The 22587-nt window shown below is 40.4% G+C and overlaps 1 protein-coding gene across 1 annotated transcript in view; it reads left to right on the forward strand.

Annotated features, from left to right (window-relative positions):
- stxbp1a (syntaxin binding protein 1a) overlaps window positions 1-21669 on the forward strand; it is a gene marked incomplete at both ends in the record, with an annotated part of 34085 nt that extends 12416 nt beyond the window's left edge. The window contains 18 exons of the mRNA XM_079257261.1: window positions 5529-5578; window positions 5787-5868; window positions 5964-6040; window positions 6191-6269; window positions 7182-7285; window positions 10787-10935; window positions 12628-12712; window positions 12854-12984; window positions 13101-13208; window positions 13303-13363; window positions 14931-14996; window positions 15082-15162; window positions 15378-15516; window positions 16477-16586; window positions 16935-17036; window positions 17287-17372; window positions 19199-19353; window positions 21560-21669. Coding sequence (XP_079113387.1) covers window positions 5529-5578; window positions 5787-5868; window positions 5964-6040; window positions 6191-6269; window positions 7182-7285; window positions 10787-10935; window positions 12628-12712; window positions 12854-12984; window positions 13101-13208; window positions 13303-13363; window positions 14931-14996; window positions 15082-15162; window positions 15378-15516; window positions 16477-16586; window positions 16935-17036; window positions 17287-17372; window positions 19199-19353; window positions 21560-21669 — 1775 coding nt within the window. The remainder of the gene's footprint in view (window positions 1-5528; window positions 5579-5786; window positions 5869-5963; window positions 6041-6190; window positions 6270-7181; window positions 7286-10786; window positions 10936-12627; window positions 12713-12853; window positions 12985-13100; window positions 13209-13302; window positions 13364-14930; window positions 14997-15081; window positions 15163-15377; window positions 15517-16476; window positions 16587-16934; window positions 17037-17286; window positions 17373-19198; window positions 19354-21559) is intronic.
- Between the last annotated feature and the right edge of the window lie 918 nt (window positions 21670-22587).

The raw sequence follows: 22587 nt of genomic DNA on the forward strand, positions 1-22587 counted from the left end.
GATGAACTTATATGAACTGTCTGCACTAAAATCTCTTCAGAGTTGTTTGATCAGATTTGTTCACATGCTGTACAGTGAATTAATAGAGGTAATACCATGATCAGTGAGAATTTTAATGCCAACTAGCGCCCATTATTTTCATATATATATGCACACTTAATTTGGCAAGTTTAATCACTGTAATATCACTTTGTCATGGACGTCACCATAGCAACGCGCTGGTTCAGATAAGCTGCTTTTGACAGGGGAATGAGAGAAACACGCTGTAGCTTGACAACAGCTGTTCAGCATAAAAAGTACATAGAGATCAACATAAAATAGTTCCTATACTTTACAGGGCTAGGACGTTACGCTTTTCCTACGATTCCTCAGTATGGCTGACTTTTACTTTGGTTTTTAAACACCAGACTATGTGAAAAGTTGCAAGATGACAAAGTTTACAGACTATATCACGAGCCAGATTTCCCAAATAAAACAATCAACTGTGTGTCATTTTTAAGATTTATTCAGCCGCAGTATATCCTGACCAGCTGTTTGAACTTATATTCTTGTTTTAAAAGCTTGAACTGCTTGTAAAGGTGCTGGTTTAGCTACGTTTAGCTATTAGCGCTGCATTTAGCTCAGGATGGCGTCTTGCTAGGTGGGCAGTAACGTTAGTTGTGTTACTGCAGTACACAACATGTGCATTACAGAGTTTACAAATTGTTTTCGACATGTCCAGCTCTGCTTTTCCCTTCAAAGCAAAACATTCCAAATGTGTCCACACTTTAGACTTACAATGTAATGTTGGAGGATTTATCTCTCTGCATTTTTGCAGGCTGTCCGCTGTTCTCCGTCTTCTGTTTAAGTGTTTTCCAAAAGTGATTTAACGTCATGATACTAGAAAGTCAAAGAAAAACATTTCACCCTCTGCTGGAGAAAAGCAGTAACTTGTTCTTTGTCTGGCATCAAAACAATTAAACATTTAAAATTGAATGAAAAAAAAAAATCAATTTTTGACCAAAAAACTTATTTTAAAGTTATAAAACAAAAAAAAAAAAACAAAACCCAGATTTTAATGTGAAATGTTTTTTTCTCCTTTAGCATATTATCAAGTTTTGTGAAAAAGAAATAAACATTTGTTATTAAATGTTAACTATGTGGGACCATGGTAGCAGATTGAACAACTTGGATCTGTGCATTACACGGTTTTAATGGACTTTGTGTCGTGGTCTTCTAGACTCTGCATCGTGCATTAATAGTATGTAATGCACTGCTCCAAATTGTTTAATCCTTACTTAAAATCTACAGCTGCATCATTTCAAATGAAAATTCATATCCTGAAAGTATTTATTTGTTTTTTTTATGCCGGAGATGTTTTTCATTCGTGCTATGTGCAATCTTCATTTATTCTTCAAATACAGATATTTACACATTTTAACAAATCTCCCTTTTCAGTACCTCCAAAAGTATTTAGCTAGGCCTTGTAGTTGCAGAGATGTACTCTACTATGGATATGTAAGGGTTTGTTATGATGCAAGAGTGCAAACGTGAAATGTTGAAAAGAAACAATGTGTCCCAAATGAATAATAAAATAAATAAAACCTTTTGTTTTTCCATTTCAGCTGTTTTTGCAGATGTTTACTTGAAGTTTGAGATGATACGACTGACTGGCAGCAGAAAAAAAAAGAAGCTAGTGATTCATAACAGCACGAGAAAGAGGCAAGATGATGTTTGTTACACAACAAAACAAGGTCGAAACTTTGATTAAGCACTCATATAAGGCGGAAAACCAGAACCATAAAAGGAATAGATTATAAGTTAAACAACATTATACATAATGACCTAAAAATAAATAAAAAGAGGAATGCTTTGTGTAAAAAATGATGAGAAGATCTCGTCTGGCCTGATTTCAATGGACAAGTCGTGTCCAGGGCCTCAGATGAAAACACTTTACTGCCTTTAGATGTTAGTCTGGTGTCCAGGAGCCCTAAAAAGCTGCTGCTCAGAGAACGTAAAGAGATATGGAGACGGTGTATCTGCACCAACGCAAAAATGTATTGACGGTGAATGTAAGGATGCTAAAAGAGGCGCAATGTGATGACATTTTATTAGCCTGGTGTGGAATTCTGCACACCAGAATCCGGTCCGTAACCGCGAATTTCAGCTCACACAGGTTAAAGTCAGGCAAGGTGGGTTTATTTGCACAATATAACAACAGGATGATTTAAAGAACTTTACAGAGACATTAAAACACTAGAAAATGAGGAATGTAACAATCCAAAACAAAGAAGAAAAGAAAAAAGAAAACATTAGACACAAACAGGATTAAAAACATGAAGCTTAAAAAATTCAAGTCTGCATATTCAGACATTTTAATGAAATCTATTGAAATGCAGCTGATAATAGGTGGATCTTATGTAAACTGAGCTGATCTGAGGCTTTCTGGGAGTTTCTTCCAGACATGTGTCACGTAGAAGCTGAATGCAACTTCTCCATGTCTGGTACTGACTCCTGGAACCGATGAAAGACCGGACCCAGATGACCTGAGGGGTCCTGTAGGTCCATACTGCTGCTGGAATCCAGCAGAGATGAAAAAAGGAGCACTTTATAAACTTCATCCTCACCGTGTTGTGTTATGCTGGTTGTATAAACCAGTATAAAAACACCTTCTCACATCCTTCTTTCTATTTAGTTTAATGGATCTCAGTGCTGACAAAAACTTTCTGTTCTAATGTTGCTGCAAGTAGAAAGTGTGTCGGCTTTATCTTCTCTTGTTTCATAAAGGATGGCTCGGTGCTTCCTTTGCCTTAAACAATGAGAGAAGCAGTGGGCTGAACATGGCGGTGTGTGATTATGATTCACTGAGAGTGGGTTTGTGTCTGATCTAAATTCAACACTCACTGTCCCTTTAGTCAGCTGCTGGAAACAAAATCAGATGACCTAAAGCTCAGCGTCGGAGCAGAGCAGGTCACGTAAAGCTGCCAGTCTGCACACTCCTGCATTACTCTGCTGGTACAGGCTACTTCCAGTTTTTTTTTTAAAGGTAGAGTCTGTCCATTAAACACCAAATATGGGTCCATTTTAGAGTCAAATTAGCTTAAATACATGTTGACTGCAGCTGCTTTTAGAAGAGGAAATGTCTGAGCTGCTGCAGAGGAAAATGGAGAACGAGTCACGGAAATCCTCGGCCCTGCTTCGTTTCCAGGAACGTATCCTCCTGTGTGCAGGATGAAACCGATTTTTAGAAATGAAAGTGGACACAATTGAATTTCCTTTGAGCATTTTGTCAGCAGCTCTGTGATGACAGTTTGGCTCTCTGATAAAAAAAACCAAAAAACAAAGCCTGTGTTTGAGTTTTTCTGGCCTTGCTTTGCAGAGACTCTTCTGCGCCGCTGACGTAGCAGCAGCTGCACCAGGAAAAAGAGGAAGCTGGAAATAGACTGAAGCTTTGTCAGGGAATCTCTTTGTCACAACGTTCTTGCTGTTCCAAGATCTTCTGTCCCACAGGAGGTCAGATGCAGTTCGTCTGATTCACAGGAGGTGCAGGCTGAGGTCTGTCTGTGTTTCAGGATTCACTCGGTCTAATTCCAGTCAGTAACAGGTTTACCCTCACATCAAACGCCATGCAGAAAATACTGGAATAAAAGGACCGCTTTGCTGTTTTGAAAGCAGAAACCGTCGACTCAGCATCCCTGGTGTTTATTCCATGTACGCTTTGTAATCTTTTTTGCATGAGCTCTTTTTAATCTGTGGTAATCCAGCGGTATCTGTGTGGTCACAGGTTTTAGCCAGGGCCGAGGAGCTTAGCAGTTTAAATATTCACAGCGATCCAGCGCGATGTTCAGCAGTGATTCACCCTAAATGGATTTATTCTAATGCGGCTGGCAGATGGCAGACGATCTGATCAGGCCAATATCAGCGCTGTGGCATAAACACGACCATCTCTGTTGGTCAGTAACCTGCTGCGCAACACGCCTGTATGTTTTCTAACCAGCACGACTTCCTTGTTGTGGCGTTGTCAGCGATCACAGTACTGGTTTTACTCTCCGTTGTGACTTTTGAATTGCAGTGTTGAAGAAGCTTTTTCTCCGTTTCACTTGCAGCATCTGGATTTATTACAGCTAATAATAGTAATGGATTACTCTTAAATATCTGCCGCCTCACAATCCGTGCGTTTACATGGGAGTTTTAATTCCTGTTTAATTCTGAATAAAAGTTATTCCGCTTTAAACTGATGAAAAACGACCATGTAAACAGTTAATTCTTAATGCAAATTTCTATTCTGAATTAAACTTAATTCCGATGTAAGTGTCTTTATTTGCATTTTTAATTCCAATCTATTTAATTCTGCTGTCATGTAAACCTTAATTCCGCTTTAAGTTAATTCTGGTCGTTCTGCACATGCTCGTTACCTTGTCCTGTCCCGATGACGCGCGTAGTTTTGCCTCCTGTTTACGGTGGTCTATCTTTCTTCTTCTCATTTGCTGCAAAAAGTGAAGTAGTATGCTCGTGTTGGGCTGGTGCTTCAAAACTTTAATAAAAATAGCAGCGAAACTGTTACTTATGTAGTTTTTACAAGTTACGACTGAAAAGACGAGAAGCAGGGAGCCAACTTTGTTTATTTCTGGTGTTTGTCATTCATCGCGTGCACCCTCTGTCCAATCAGAACCCTTCCCAATCCGCCGCTCTCAAGAGGAATTAAGTGAGGACGTGTTTTATGTAAACGTTTATTCGGAATTATTATCTCCATGTAAACTCGTAGGAGATACGTTAATTACATATTATTCAATTCTCAATTAAAAAACACCATGTAACTGTACCCATTGACAGTGATTATAACCGGAGACTATTTTTAATGTAAACGTTCCATATCTCCTGATTCATGCCTCTACATATATGGAGCTATACATGTCCAAATGTTGTGCTTATTCTCAAAACTTTCATCTTACTTAACTAAACAGTTTCTTTAATGATAAATTTATTTATTTAATTGTGTATTTGTTTATGGAATTTCTCTTTCTTTATATTTTTAACAGCTTAACAGAGTTTTTTATGGACTTTGTATCGTTTTATAAACATTTTCTTGGCATAATTTATAATGTTTCTGATGTGAGCGTATTTTGTGCTGGAAACCTGGTTAAAAACAACAAGGGGAGCCCAGGAGGATAAATCCTTTGTCCATGCCTCACATCTCCACAAACTGCATGAAGTAAACATCACATATGCCCACCTTGGCCGTCACCTTGGTGATGCAGCTATCTGCTGTGATTTGCCATTACATCATCCTTAGTTTGCAAGAATTAGCATGAAGTGATTCCTGACATAAACAGTATAATTCCCTCCATTTATTGTTATTTATGTTTCTTTCTTTCTTTTTAAGTACATGTAAAACAAGGAAGTTAAAGCCTTTAGGTCTCAAGGTTTACTGCCAGTGTTTGTGTGTGGTGTGTGTGTGGCTTTATGGTTATTTTCTGTCTATAAAGCATCTGCTCATTCAGTTGTCATAGATCGCTCAGATGTCTCATTTATCACTTCTTCCTTTGCAGAGATTATGAATGATGTTATCAAGAAGGTCAAGAAGAAGGGAGAATGGAAGGTGAGAGGTTCTTTGTTTAACAAAACCTCAACAAGCCAGCGTGCTGCCATTGATGTATCACGTTAACTTGATACAAACTGCAGTGAACGGACGTGTTACAGAGTTTAGTCGACATGATTTGATGCACACATTTCAGACACGCTGAGAGCTTTGAGGAACATTTCATTTGAGTGATAAAGTTTTTTTTGTATATTTGCGGCCTCTGCAGGCACTAATAGTGGACCAGCTGAGCATGAGGATGTTGTCGTCCTGCTGCAAGATGACGGACATCATGACAGAGGGGATCACCAGTAAGAGACCATTGCATTCCCTATTTCTCTGTGCTGTAAGGAATCTTTTGGTTTATTGGTGTGTGTGTGTGTGTGTGTGTGTCTGACTCATCTAGTTGTGGAGGACATCAACAAACGACGAGAGCCTCTCCCCAGCCTGGAGGCCATTTACCTGATTACACCCACAGAGAAGGTAAACTCTGTTTCTGCGGATGCAGGTGTTTTCTTACACGACTGGATGTCCTGTTGACTCGGTCTCAGTCACACGTGCACAGTCCTACTGATGTACACCTTAGTATAAACAAACACAGCTAAATGCAGCTATTTGACTCCTCTTCTTTAGTCTGTCCACACCCTCATTGGAGACTTCAAAGACCCCCATTCAGCAAAATACAAGGCGGCCCATGTTTTCTTCACCGACTGTAAGTAACACAACGATTTATCTTTCTAATTCAGCTTTTTATCCTTGTATCCTGATATTTTTCTACAAAGAGGTGATACTTTATTAAGCTACAAGGAGTTATATTAACCATTCTTATGTGTACTTTAGTGATATTGTAAAAAAAAGTTCACACACATCTGTGTATTTCGAGTTTTTGTAGAGAGTAAATGAATGAACAAACTAGAAAAGCACTCGGAGAACGCAAACTTCTGCCAATGGCCACAGTTCTTCCAATATTGTAATCATTTGATCTCTTCCTATGATGAAAATTTCTTCCTATTCTGGATCATAGTATCCAGAATGATTCCTGTACATACTTGTCCTGTATGTTTTTTCTAAGCGCTCCAACCATTTTCGTTGGAGTTATGGGCCGAAATATAAAATGGCCCTATCCAACAATGTTAAGGAATCCTTTAAAAAATTCCTGGATCCAAAAGGTGATCCGGATCACCACCAAAGTTAAATCAGTTCTTTTTTTTCTCATTTCCAACAAGTCCTGAAAATTTCATGAAAATCCATCCATAACTTTTTGAGTGCCCTGCGATGGACTGGTGAGCTGTCCAGGGTGTACCCTGCCTTTCGCCCAAAGCCAGCTGGGATAGGCTCCAGCTTCCCCGTGACCCTGAATTGCATTAAGCGGTTTAGAAAATGAATGAATGAATGAATGAATTTTTTGAGTTATCTTGAACACAAACAGACAAACCGATAAAACCGGTAAAAACATGACCTCCTTGGCGCAGGTAATACCCGGGTTTGTGTCCACCAACAGCAGGAATCTACAGATATGGCCTTATAAATAATAGCCACAGTTACTGACAGATATAGTTTAGACGTTGAGATTTTATAGTAGTGTTGAGTGCAATAATGTAATTTTTATGTCTGTTGTTGCCAGCCTGTCCTGATCCTCTCTTCAACGAGCTGGTTAAGAGCCGAGCTTCCAAAGCCACCAAGACTCTAACGGAGATCAACATCGCCTTTTTGCCCTACGAGTCTCAGGTAAACATCCAGCAATAGTAACTGTGATCGGTATTCATCACGGTATCCAGTGTAGGTTGAGTAAAGTCATCTGATATGAGTTTAGTTTAGAGATGTCTCATATTATCAGCATAGCAATATTATCGTCCGATATCGACAATAAAATGTAACATCAGACATTATCGATATAGGTTTTTACCTTTTTAAAGGCATTCATTTTGACACAACATGCACATATTATATATCAAACTCTTCAGCTAAGTCTCATCTAACTCAAAATGATAAAGTATAAGAGATGCCATGTGTAGTTTTCTAGATATTTTTGTTTGTTTGGCACAACTCAGTATCATCATTATCAGTTGATACTTGTATCGGAAATTAAAAGCTGGACAATATCAGTATATCGGATATCAGTAAAAACACAAGTGTTGAATTTCCCTAGTTTAGTTTCCTTAAGACATTTTGTTTCTTCAGTTTTAAAGGGGATAGTAGGAGATTTTGTGTATATAGTCCATGAAACCGTTCATGTTTTGGAGTTTAGGACCATTGTTGAGGGTTGTGATCAATCTGAAGTCTTATTAAATTGCATTTTCTCCATAAATTCACTTGAGGCTACATGTGTGAATAAATTTCATTAATCTCCCTGGGACAACTGAAATCATCTGACTGTAGGTGGAGGAGATGTGGTGTGACAGTCTTCCTCTGATAAGTGAAAGTTTACATAGATGGGCTCTTTCATGCTCAAAGTATTTAAGACAAAGCAAGGCAAGTTTATTCCTACAGCACAAATCAACAACACAGTGATATAATTAATATAACATTAGATATAGACTATTAAAATCATGATCATTTCAAGCTTCAAAGAAACATGCAGAGACCCAAAAACAAACTTTAGATAAAAACTACTGAAATGCAGCCGATCTGAGGCTTTCTGGGAGTTTGTTCCAGACATGTGGAGCCTAGAAGCTGAACGCAGCTTCTCCTTGTCTGCTTCTGACTCTGAGAGCTGATAAAAGACTGAATCCAGATGACCTGAAGGGTCTGATAGGTTCATACTGGGTCAAGGTCTCTGATTTACTTTGGTTCTAAACCATTCCGAGCCTTATAGACCTGCACCAGAACTTCAAAGTCTATCCTCTGATGGACAGGCAGCCAGTGTAAAGAGCTCAGAACTGGACTGATGTGGTCCACCTTCTTGGTTTTAGCGAGGAGCAGAGTTGCATGTATCTAACTAATGTTTTAGGTAGACCCCGTAAAGACGCTATTATAGTAATCAAGCCGACTAAAGATGAAAACAATGTGGCATACATTTCCATTCAATTCAACTTATAATAATGTGTGTATACACACACGCACACACACACACACACAAACATATATATATGTGTGTATATATATATATATATATATATATATATATATATATATATATATATATATATATATATGTATATATATATATATATATATATATATATATATATATATATATATATATATATATATATATATACATATATATATATATATATATATATATATATATATATACATACATATAAATATATATATATACATACATATAAATATATATACATACATATAAATATATATATATACATACATATAAATATATATATATAAAGGATGTATAAAAGCATTTAGATGGTAAGTCACTGCATGGTGTGAAATAGGACTCAAACAGTCAATCTTAGCTGAAAGGACATCACTGTCATGGTTTGGAGTTTTTGTGTGGTCTTTAGTTCAGGTATCCTGTTTTATTTTGTAGTTTCTCCCTTGTGTATTTTGTTTAGCTTTCCTTTCCAGTTCATTAGTTCAGTTGGTTCAATCAGTCCATCTTTGTCTTGTTGTGTTTTCTGTGTACATATAGTACTCGTTTTCAGTTCTCATGTGCCAGTTCGTTGTTAGGTCTCCCCAGTTGTCCTTCAGTTCGATTAAAACAAGTTTCACAGCACTTCTTCTGCCTCTACATCTTTCAACTAGGTCCTCACATCTCTGTCACTCCCTGCCAGTCAGTCTGGATCAGGAATCCTCGGTCCACGTCCTCGAGAACCGGTGTCCTGCAGGTTTTCCAACATACCTGATTCAAATCAATGTGTGTTTAGCGAACGTTTACAGAGCTTGCCTGACTCTGAGTCTGGTGTGTTCCAGCAGGGACACAAGGAAAACCTGCAGGACACTGGGCCCTGAGGACCAGGATTGAGGATTCGAGTCTGGATGGTACAGATCTAGTGAGGCTTTTGGTTGGCCATCAGCTGGAATCTTCTGCAACACTAGCATCATATAGATTATAATTCACTAATGAGCGGAGTTTACAAAAAAGAAACGATTGCAGCCGATTCATGTAGGTCTCTAAAGCAGACCTTAAATGAATGAAATGCGACTCCTTTTGTTGTTTGTGACTGAAAACGAGAGGCAGAGAAAGCTCCAGTGACAGAAAGCTGGAGCAACTACAGATCAGTTTTAGCAGGCGGGAGGCAAGCGAAGCTGCAAATGTTGCAGGTGAGGATATTGTTTGTTGATTCAGGGTTGGACTGAGAGTGACAGCAGAGAGAAACACAAACACACACTCAGGTGGTGACTTGGCACGTTGCCGCTGACTCACCAGTCGCTCTGTTTGTTGCCAGACTGTTCCAGAAAGACTCACATTTGTCACATTGACTTCTCTCCCTCCCTCGTTCTCCGCCCTCACTGCTCTTCCCAATCCCTGCCTCCATTGTGACCTTTTTTGTTCTCTACATCCCGCCATGTCTCCATCACCTGCTCTCGCTCTGTTTTTAGTTAATTTTTCTTCTTATTTGTATTTATTCATCCCTCTCCTCTTCATCTTCCTTATCTCTCCTTCCGTCCATCCTTTCATCTCCCACTATCTGAAGATGCTGTGTGGCTCACAATGCTTTGCTCCCTTCCTGTCAGCTGTGATTAATTCAGACTGAGTGGTTCTCTGCTTCAGGCAAAATGCTGCCTCACTGTCCCGCCCCTTCAAGTGGGTCGCTCTCGTCCCATTGGATAGAACAGTATCCACACAGCAGGCTGTAGCCAATGGTTGCCGGGCCAACTCAGGGACCCTTCTGCGGTACAAGTGTGTGGTCATGTGACTGTGGACAGACGGGTTGGGAGGAGGGAGTGGTACAGTAATGCAGGAGAGGAGGGATAAAGCAGGCAAGGACATAGGATGAAAGGAGAGGTGAAAAGAAAAAGGAGAAAACAAGAGGAGCAGCGTCACGAAAGAGGAGATAAGAGAGGAAAAGAGAAAAGCTGGGTGGGGATAAGGTCGGGAAAAAAGGACAAGATGAGGATACAAGAAAAACCTCTTTCAGGCTGCATATTCTAGATAAAGGAAGTGAATAAAATAATAACAAAGAGAAGGAAAACCCTTTTCTCCCTGTTCCCTTTATTCATGCTGTAAGGGTTGCCATGACCTGGATGATTGTAAGTCTGCTGCAACATAAAACCCTTTTATGTGGAGCTTATCTCCCATTTCTGTGTTTGCGTGTGCAGGTGTACTCTCTGGACAACCCAGACGCCTTTCACAGTTTCTACAGCCCTCATAAGACCCAGCTGAAGAACCCAGTTATGGAGAGGCTGGCTGAGCAGTTGGCCACGCTGTGTGCCACCCTGAAGGAGTACCCTGCTGTCAGATACCGAGGGTGAGCGATAGGGTTCTGCAGAGAAACAGTTATGGTTTTATGCTTCTCAAACAAAGATGAAAACTGTTTTTTGTGTGTTTTTTAATATTTATATGATAAATATAAATATAACAAAGACTTCGTATCTTAACTGTCTGTTCTTGGTTATGAGAAGCTGCTTGTTTAGCCCAAAGGAAACAAAGTTTTAAGTTGAAAAAAAAACAAAACAAAACAGCAACAGTTCTTGTTGTTTTCCTCATGTGACAACAAAAGGAATAGTTCATAGAGCAGGAGTATCTACCATCAACAATCGTCAACAGCCTTCCTTATGAAAGTCATGGAGTTCCTCAGGGTTCAGTGCTTGAACTGATACTTTTTACTTTATTCATGTTTCTATTTGGTAATATTATTAGACAATATGGAAGTATAAATTGAATTCATAGTAGTGTATACGCTGTGTCGGGTACTGGCAGCCTAAACATCAGGGGTACTCATTTCAGCCCTACAACAAGCAGGTTTTTCATGTATCCCTGCTCCGACACAACTGACTCAAACTAATGAGTCTTTGTGCAGAAGCTGATTGGTTGTTAGATGCATCTAGTTTGATTCATGTGTGTTGAAGCAGAAATATATGGAAGACCTGCTGGATTGCAGCTCTCATTGGACAGAATAGAATACCCCTGCAAGAGCAAAACTATTGGTCCAAGCACAGATTCCTGTGGAACTCCAAGCTAGCTAACAAGATGCTTATTTATGCGGTGAGATAAAACTGATTAGGTCAGGGGTGGGCAACTCTGCCCCTCCAGTTCTGCAACACAAATGACACACATCAGGCATAATTAGCAGACTGGTGCAGGACATCAAACTGCACCAGTCTGCTCGTTAGCCATTGATTTGAGTCAGGTGTGTTGCAGCAGGGAAACTCCTCACACTTGCAGGACTGCAGCCCTTGAGAACCTTAGTTGCTCACCCCTGTTTTAGGTTGTAACACTTAAGTAGGTCTTACAATATCAAGACCGGAATTAAGTTGGTCCTGCTGTGACGAGGATGTGTCATTTAGCACCACTAATCTCAGAGTGGTGTCCTGAGCCACACTTTAGCAATCTGCAAAAAAAATAAAGTTTTGGCTTATAAACCTTATTAAAACAAACATATTGACCAATATTAGACCAATTAAAAAGTGATATGATGGAGAGAACTCATGTAAATCTGTCATTTATCAACTACTGTGTAGGTGAGTAAGAGATTAGCATGTTGCTAATGACAATTAATATATCTATAAATTTGTCCACTTTAAACCGGCGATGGGACATTGGAAGTCAAATTTAAGCGGTGCAATGAAAAATTTTGTCTCTCCATTGCCGTGTTCTACCACTGCTGAAGCCATGCATACATGACTACCTTTTGCTACACTTACCTCTTTTAGCCTTCAGGTTTATAGTGCACATATGGTTCATTAGGCTTTAATACCAACATTGCTCAATTTGCCATAATTACTAAAAGGGGCAATAATTCCATGAACACGTTTAGTAAGTGTTACAATATTTTCTCTTTTGTCAGTCCCGAATAATTAAAACTCATATTAACTTGTGGTGTTTTTACAAAGCTGCCATTCAACATCTACAATAAGTGTTTTCTTTGTTTGTTTAAATGACTTTTCCTTATCTTATCCCTTGTCTTCCTCACATTTCTCTTCCTTCCCTCTTTGTCCAGAGAGTATAAGGACAATGCCACCCTGGCCCAGCTGGTCCAGGACAAACTGGACGCCTACAAGGCTGATGATCCCACCATGGGGGAGGTACGTCTAAACTGTGAATTGTGTCTGACTGTCTTATCTCACAATGTTCATTTCCTCATTTAATTCCTTTAGTAATTCATCTCAAGTTTTGGAAGATTGTGCTTATTTTATAGTTGAAGTCATGCATGTGGTCTGCTGCAGGGTCCAGATAAGGCTCGCTCACAGCTCATCATCCTGGACAGGGCCTTTGACCCTGTGTCGCCTGTCCTGCATGAGCTCACCTTCCAGGCCATGGGCTATGACCTGCTCCCCATCGAAAATGATGTCTACACGTATGGACAACACAAACTGAAAACAAGCCATGTTTCAGTATAATCACATCAGTTTCAGGAAATAAACTGAGCCTAAGTGGATATATATTTAGCTAAAACAGCTTATTGTTTTACAGATATGAGACCAGCGGCATGGGAGACTCTCGCGTGAAAGAGGTCCTTCTCCATGAAGACGATGACCTGTGGGTGAGCCTGCGACACAAACACATAGCCGAGGTGTCCCAGTGAGTACTGTTTTCTTTCTTTTACACATATATTTACTCAGTCTCTTTCACATAAGTGTTGCTGTTGCTCATTTCTTTTTTGTTTTCTGATCAGGGAAGTGACACGTCAGCTGAAAGACTTCTCTGCCAGCAAGAGGATGAACACCGGAGAAAAGGTGATGAAAAATACCTAATGATCCGAGGAAATCACACAAATTTAGATTTTACACGTTATCGCTCCCAGTTAGTTACTGAAGAGTGAGAAGAGAGTTTGTAAACACTCACAGTTCCAAAGTTGTTGCAGAGCTGGGTTAAACATTTTTACTTCCATCCATATTCTACCGCTTATCCGGGGTCGGGTTGCGGGGGCAGCAGCCTAAGCAGGGAAACCCAGACTTTCCTTGTCCTGGGGTCTCCTCCCAGAGGGACATGCCTGGAACAACATCACCAGGGAGGCGTCTAGGAGGCATCATGACCAGATGCCCGAGCCACCTCAACTGGTTCCTCTCGATGCGGAGGAGCAGCGGCTCTACTCTGAGCCCCTCCCGGATGTCCGAGCTCCTCACCCTATCTCTAAGGGAGAGCCCGGCCACCTTGCAGAGGAAACTCATTTCAGCCGCCTGTATACGAGATCTCGTTCTTTCAGTCACGACCCACAGTCACGACCATAGGTGAGGGATCGACTGGTAAATCGAGAGCTTTGCTTCTGGCTCAGCTCCTTCTTCACCACGACAGACCGGCGCAGAGTCCGCATTACTGCAGACACAGCACCGATCCGTCTGTCGATCTCACGCTCCACCCTTCCCTCACTCGTGTGCAAGACCCAGACATATTTAAACTCCTCCACTTGAGGCAGGACCTCACTCCCGACCCGGAGAGGGCAATCCACCAGCTGAGGACCATGGTGTAAAACAGTTTAAGTGAATCAGTAAAACATTTGGTGCCACGATAATAAGAGAAGCTTTAAGTGGCAGTCTTTTAGATGGGTAGATGCTCATCAAAAACTGTCTACAAATTGTGAAATTTGTGAAATAATCAACCAAGTTAATGTTGGATCTGGATCAGTGATCTGTGGGCCCTGAGGTGGCCCCGCATTAACACACAGCTAAACTATTAAGCAAGCGGCACAGTGGTTAGCATTGTGGCCTCACAGCAAGCAGTTCACTGGTTCGAAGCTCAGACCACCAACATCTACTCTGCTGTCTCTTTCTGATAATTTGCATTATCGGGCTCTCCATGGCCGCCATGTTTGCTATTGTCTGAAATTAACGTCTGCGGTGAAGTCTGAACAAAAAGGAACAGAAAAGAGGCTGTAGTAAGCACTCATGCACCTCTGCACCATTAAAGATGCCGGTTTTTGAAGCAGTGAGAACCGGCTTGAAGGTCCCCCTCCCTTTCAGTACAGAAGCAACAGCATCAATGATTCCCAAAAGAAATTCATATTCTGAACTGTCTGACCACGGAACACTTTTCCACCTCAACTCCATCCGTTTTATGGGCTTTGATCCAGACGGCAGCTCACGCTGGACCGTGTGGTCATACGGCCTCTCTGTGCATGTCCTCTGTACAACAATCTGCTTGCAGATAATGATTTCTGAAAGTTTTTTTTTCACTTTAAAACATTATTTATTGCTACCATTAATGTTCACCTAACTAAATCTATAATTCTACACTAACGTTGCTGTTGGACCTTTCAGGGAGAAACATCCTGCAATCTAACATCTATTGCTTCTATTTCAACAGACCACAATGAGGGACCTGTCCCAGATGCTGAAGAAGATGCCTCAGTACCAGAAGGAGCTCAGCAAGGTGCGTGCATGTTTACTTATGTGTATATGTGACTTGAAGTGTGCGTGAGTCTGTGTGCTTATTGTGTGTTTTACCTTTCTTTTAGTACTCCACTCACCTGCAGCTGGCTGAGGACTGTATGAAGCATTACCAAGGAACAGTGGACAAGCTGTGCCGCGTGGAACAGGTGAGAGGGACGGGAAAAGGTTACAAACTGACTGAAAAAATATGAGAAGACAAGCAACTGAAGAGGAAATAAAGCTAAAGGATGACATTTGGAGACATGTTCAGTCAAGACTAAATGCTTTGGGCACATGAAATGTGCTTTTGTTACCATTAAATGAGACTCTTGCAGTAATTTTATCATAATTCTTTGTGTGAGACTTGAGTTTTCTGTTGCAGGATTTGGCTATGGGCACAGACGCTGAGGGAGAGAAGATTAAGGACCCCATGAGAGCCATTGTGCCCATCCTATTGGATGCCAATGTCAGCACATATGACAAGATCCGCATCATCTTGCTGTACATCTTCCTCAAGAACGGTAAGAAGGAGGCTTGCGGGTGACAGACTGAAACCAAGCTTGGTTTTTGGTAAACAGATGTTTGATCCAGTTTTTACATCCTAAGACTGATGCGTGTTTGTATGATATGCTTTTGTCCCGATTCGTTTCAATTACGATTTTTTTGTGTGCCGATTCGACTTAAAATGTGATTTTCTCGATTCTTTGATATTGCTGATTTTTGTAGAAACTAAAAACACAAAAACAGTACAAAACTTTTTTTCGCTACACATTATTCTTCATATCAGTGAGGAAAGAACAACACAGTGGCCAGACCATCATCCGGCTGCCATGATGCCGAAGTAAAAAGATTTAAAAAAAAAAAAAAAAAAAAAAAAGACAAAAAATTTATAATGGAAAATTTTTTATTCATTTGAAAAAAAAACCCACAATTTAAAAGAAATATGTAGCAAAAAATCCTAATAGTCAGTTTTTTTTATTCAATTTCCCACTCTTACTTGTTTGTAAAATGGAGCTGTGGGAATGCAGAGAAAAACCAACAAATGTCAGGGGAAATAATCTGCAAGCACAGAGATGTCCAGCTCCGGTGCTCAAGCACCAAAACCCTGCAGGTTTTCCGTGCATCTCTGCTCCAACACACCTGATTTAAAAGAACTTCACAGGCTGTTGGATCCATTTAATGGAAGCCAGGTGTGTTAGGACAGGGATACATTGAGAACCTACAGGACATCGGCCCTGGTTTACAGAAAAGAACTTGCCAGTTGCCACGTTGCACTGCTTGTTGGTGAAATCTGTCTCAGAGGCTCAACTTACAAAAAAACACGATCTTATATGTTATTAAATCCAGAGTGAAATAACACAGAATAATAAAACTTTCTGCCCTTAAATAACAAAATAATCCTTCATCCCAGAGCAGCTGAATATATTAAATGTAAATAAACAGCAGATGTGAGTAGCATACCTGTGTTTGTGGGGTTTCAGGCATCACGGAGGAGAACCTGAACAAGTTGATCCAGCACGCTCAGATCCCTCCAGAGGACAGTGAGATTATCACCAACATGGCTCACCTGGGCGTCCCCATCGTCACAGATGTAAGATTGTCTCAATCTTTCACGTCCAGCTCGTTCTCATCTGATGTGCTTTTCCAGCGTGTTTACCTCTAGATTTGCGTTAACTCGTCTTCTTTAAAAACTCGTCTGAAATGATGGGTTAGGTAGTTTTCTTACCTTGGAGGAATGGTAAGCAGCTGGTGGAAGATATGTATTCTGTCACAGTTACATAACAAACTGCATCTGTTTTGTTTTAGCATCCTAACCTTCATCTGTCTCAGCTTCACATAACACATAAATGCACCACGCTGGCGGTCCTGTTGTCGTGACTCGACCCAGGTTATCCCTTTCCTCACTTTGATCTTTTTCACTTCCTCTACCCTTCATCAGTCCACCCTCCGCAGGGGGAAGAAGTTGGACAGGAAGGAGCGTGTGAGCGAGCAGACTTATCAGCTGTCCCGCTGGACACCACTGGTCAAGGACATCATGGAGGTTTGTTTGCTCGGCTTTCTCTGGACTTACAAAGGAGGTTCAGTTTTTTATTTTTTGTTCCTGAAGCAAAGCTAACTGAGTTCCAAAACTACCATTACTTGACATGGTCCCACAACAGCTAGTTATCAGCAGCTAAATTTAGCCCCTCATTGGTGCAGAGCATCATGTATGGTTGCTAGGAGATAGGACACAACTCCGAAGCCCCTTCTCCAGTCTGTGTGGTCTGTTGTCTAATTTCTTCTTCCTGCAGGATGCTATTGATGATAAGCTGGACACCAAGCACTACCCTTACATCTCCACCCGCTCCTCCGCCTCCTTCAGCACCACTGCAGTCAGGTGAGCAGACACACACATCTGCACACAGCGGCACAGAGTGGCTTCTTTTAATTGGAAAGGCTGAAATGGTTCTAGTCAATCAATAGTAATTTGGAGGGAGATGAATTTGTTGAATCGGTATCTGAGTAAGTAGGGGGTTACTGATGACTGGCAGATCAATGAGCTATAAATATACAATGTAACACATAACACACATATTCACCAAGTCTTACATACAGACTTATTCATGTATGTGCTTTAGAATGAGAGAATGAAATATCTTGGAAAGTTATATAAAGACTATTTACAAAGCAAATATTTGCCTTAAACAGTCTCTATAATTTTTACAACCAAAACATGAGCAAGCTGACCAGAAACAGTCATTTTGCACTGGAGGTGGAGTGTGACAACACTGGAGATTTGTATTTATTCTACCATCTGTTTCGTTTGCTGTCCCTCCTCCACACAGATGCATCCTCAGCCTGCACAGTGAACCTTGTTTGGTTGCTGATAGGTATCTGGTGCACTGGTTCTTATTTTCTAAGCTGTATTCAAACTTTGTGCAGGTGAAATTTAATTACTTGTTTTGTTTTTGTGGGCGGCCTTTCACTTCATCTGAGCCTACAGGACTAATAAAAAACAAAACTAGTGTTAATAATAATGGCCAGTTGAGGACAGATTTTATGATAGTTTTAGTGGAAAAACTGGGTGGTTTTGGTCTTTGAATGAACTTTTCTGACCACAAACCTGTGTTTCTGCAAGATTCCTAAAGTTTCAAGCCAGTCAGAGCTGACACTAGCCAAACTTTTGCAGGAAACAAGCCCGATTATAATTACAACTCTATGCATTTAATCATACATGTTCGTTTAAACTGCATTTATTAATGCTTTTCTCATAAAAAAAAAAGCCAACCAACACTCTTTTCCAGCAAGAACAAAGTTACTTTTCTTCTAAATCCACTTAAAATTATATTTAACTTCAGCTTAGTAGACTTTTTACTCTAAATATTAAATTGTCTCACCTTCTCTTTCCTCATACAACCTGGAATAGTGTTGATGGGAAATGTAGTGACAGACAAATAACTAAGGTGCTTCATCCTATAAAACTGACCAATAAGTTTTAATCTACTCCTGCTAAAGTGAATTTTAATCCACATTTGGTGAGTTAGTGAGAGTTTAGAGCCTTTAGAGGTCTTATTTTAATGGCAGTCATTCAAAAAACGCAGACTTAAGACCAGTTTCCTTTCTGGTAGCTCCGATAGGTTATACTACAATGTCTTCAAGTGAGCTAAATTCCCTTTTGTACTACATCATATTTGCTTAGGAAAAGAAACCCTCCAACTTCTGCTTTGTGCTTTGCACCTAGCTTGCGCTAATGTCTCCTGTAGCTTGCCCTGACTTTTGATTTCATTGGCTCCTTCTAACACATGACCATGCAAAGCCACCAAAGTTGTCAGTATTGGTTTTTCAGTTACTTTATGACTCATCCTCTTTGAGGACAAGTGACGTTCTTCAGATTCATGCAGAAATCTCCAGTTGTGAAGCTGACAACTGATTTTGCTAATGTCTCTTGCAAAGCAAACAATAAATATGAATTCTTTGGTTTGTTTTCTTAACCTCTTTGTCCAGTTAAGGGACTAAGCCTGGACGCTCTGGACAGGTCGCCAATCCATCACAGGGCATATCAGCAACGTTATCAACTTTAAGAGCATTGAAAAGCCACAAGACAGATAGACACAGTTAGCATCTTGTGACAAAGACAATAGTGTTAATATCATCCCTTCATCTGTCATCTTTCTTTACAAAACTGTTGCTACAAGCAATAAGTCTTGCTTTCTTTTCTGGCAGTGCTCGGTATGGTCACTGGCACAAGAACAAGACACCTGGAGAGTACCGCACCGGTCCACGGGTCATGGTCTTTATCATCGGCGGCGTGTCCTTCAGCGAGATGCGCTGCGCCTACGAAGTCACACAGGCTAATGGGAAGTGGGAAGCCATCATTGGTAAGTGGTGCAACATAAGGTGCTACAGAGCACAGGTGAGCAGCCTGTGGACGTGGTTATTCAAAGACTAAGTCACCACAACCTTAACGACAGACTGTGTCTCTGAGTGAAGATCAAAGGAAGTGATCGAATCTTTGTCCTAATCCAGGAGCCAATTCTTTTGAAGTATTTAAAAGGGAATGTGAGGAAAGTGTAGGTCTGACATTTGGATCCATATGAACAAGGACACAGTTAAAGAACAAAGAGGGAAACAACTTTAACGAGTGAGCTGATTTGACAATTAACAGTCCAACCTTAGTGCACAAAAAAAGACAAAACTTGCAGGATAGATTGAATCTTATAAACTGATAAAGTCAGCTTTTTAGTACTGTAAATATTTAAATGAAATCCATTAATGCTTTGTATTGCTAGTTTCTAAGTGTGGATTTCATAATTACATGAAGAAAGAGGTTTCTGTTGTTTATTGTCTGACATTGCTGTTTAGTGTGATGACAGAACAACTTTGGTCAAGTTGTCAAAATATGACTCAAGTAAGGCACATATATAAGGCCTAACAAATCACATGCAACACAGTATCATGGAGGCCAAGCAGTTTAGATGTTTCTGGAATTTCTGCCTTTTGTCCAATGTATCCTAGGTTTGAGGGGTGGGGGTTGGAGGGCAGAATAAAGTGCATTTACTAAACCAAGGACCCCCAAAATGTAGAGCAGACTGAAGCAGAGACTAGACTGGACTTTGCAAATAGGCCAGGAGACATCAAATCACAATAATATGATAAGCAGAAAAATGTCCCAAAATCTATATAACCTGAACAGCAGATTGTGAAACAAAATGGGAATGAACTGTGGAATAATAACTAATGACTAATTACAACCAGGTGTAGAGGTAGGAACAGTGGAGGCATAAACTCAGAACAAGCTAGCATGTGGAACAAGCTAGCATAAAGCAACTCAGGCTGCAATCATTTTTATTTCTTCAAACTACTGAAACTTTTTACTCCTCTTACAAAGCACTAAAAATTCTGCATGTTTCATGGCAAAAGTCGTGAGGCCTGAAGCCTGACTGTAACAGATGCCTCCGGCTAATGTTAGCTAGCTTTCTAGCATTATGCTCAACTCTCACCACGATTCTCTTACCTATTTCGTACCACTCCTCAAACGTTTTAGCTGTGAATAAGCTCACCTTTTGTCTGTCTCTGTGGCAGTTTTTGAGAGAATAGTTGATTTTATGTATGAAGAACCACATTAAGAACTTAAGCGGTTCAGTCCAAATAGTGGATATGAAAAAGATGCATGGCAATGTCAGTAGTCTTAAGCTACAAAAATAGTCGTGATGTGGTCCTAAAAACAGAGATATTTAATTGTATTTAATGGGAAATTACTAGATGTTGGTTGATTATACAGAGACAGCTCTTGCCAATGATAAGTTTAAAATTAATTAATCACAAGTACACAAAAATATTGTCATAAAGTTTTTATAAATTTAAACTGTCTGTCATTCCAGATTTGTCATGCACCTATCCTGCTGGTATTTGTGATTGTTTATGTGTTCGAAAGCTTCATATAAGTATTTTTCAAAGCTTTACTTTCTGTCTTTTTCCCATGTAATAAGTGAATTAGTGTACAAATAAAGACAACCTAAAGAAAATCCCCAAAATCAGACAGAAAATTAAGCTAGTAAAACCCAGAACCACGAATCCAAAAGACTGGAAATACAGCAAGAAAGAACAAAAAACAAAAAACCCATAAATACATAACAAAACCCATTAACCATAACACAATCTACCTATTGAGTGCAATGTGTTATATTATAACCCCTTATGTTATGGCCCTTTGTGCTCTTTCTTTGACGTCTTAAAGCTTCGCCAATTGGTGTTCCTGTGTAATAAATGGAAAGCGTCAGTGTTTTGTTGTGTACTGCTTTAGCTGTTGTCTTTCAAACAATTGTTGTCTTTAAATTGCAGCCACACCATGTCTTCTTCTGTCTTTTCGTGTGCCAAGTTTCTTTTTTGTTTTTCTGTATTCTTTGTGCAACATGGCGATTGTGTGTGTTTGTGTGAACTGTCAGTGGACGGGTGTGTCTTTGTGTGTTTGCTCTGTGCGACAGGTTTGCTTGTTTTTTGACCCTTTTGTCTTTGGAGAGAGTGGGGGAGGAGAGTGGCATGTGCTGTGAGACGAGTGGTGAAGCCACCTCTGTTCCTCCACAGGTTCCACCCACTTGCTCACCCCATCCAAATTCTTAGCGGACCTGCAGCACCCCGACTTCCGAGAGTCCACTAGGGTGTCCTTTGAGGACGCAGACGCCTCAGCCGAGTGAGGCAGAGACAGATTGGGAGGGAGGGAGAGAAATCTCACAGAAAAAAGTAAAGGCAGCCGCACAAAGAAGCCCTTTCTGAACCTTCACAGCACAAGGGCTTCCTCCTGGTTCCTCCCTCTTCTTTGAACACTCAATACTGTGCTATGTTAACACCACCCTCCTCTTCCTCCCTGTGTCCCTCAGGGATGGGCATTCCCGACCCTTCCTCATTGCACGGACTGCTCCATCAGGCTCTACTTCCAGACCAATTATTTCAAATCAATTGATACTTCACATATTTGAATGGTCTCCAAAATGAGAATATTTTCAGAGCAATAAAAAAAGGCATTATTTAAGATTTTGTCAAATAATTTGCAGGATTATAAGCAATTTAGTGCAAAGCTGAAAGATGCGGCATCCTTGCAGTCTGTGCTGATTGGCGGCCATGCCTGGGGAAGTGGTGACGCCATCCTTGCTGCCTCCTCCCATCATCTCAGCTGGGTGGATTAAATCACACCTCGATGGCCCTTTGAGACTGTCTCACACCTCCTTCAGATTTAATCTACCCCAGCATCTTTATCCGTTTTTTATTGTTGGATTATTTTCCTTGATTTATTTGCGGTTTCTTTCAGGACAGGTCCTTGAGTTGGTGTTGGATTTTAAAGCTCTGTTCTTCTTTGTGTGTGTGTGTGTGTGTTTTATTTTTTCCTTTCTTTCTTTTGACCCCTCAGTCTTTTGACTGTGCCCACTCAGCCCACCATCACATGCTGACATGGCTTTTGGCTCACCTGCAGAGGTGGATATTAAGATTTTGATTATATATTCAAAGCACTGACACACGCGGCAAATTTCAGGAGAAGTTTGACAGAAAATAAGCAGCTGAACCAGCAAGGATCCATTTCAGTCATGCTAAAGTTTGTCTTGTGTGTCATTGCCTAC

The sequence above is a fragment of the Telmatherina bonti genome (genome assembly GCF_933228915.1).
Source record: "Telmatherina bonti genome assembly, chromosome: 17".
In the NCBI taxonomy this organism is placed as follows: Eukaryota; Metazoa; Chordata; class Actinopteri; order Atheriniformes; family Telmatherinidae; genus Telmatherina; species Telmatherina bonti.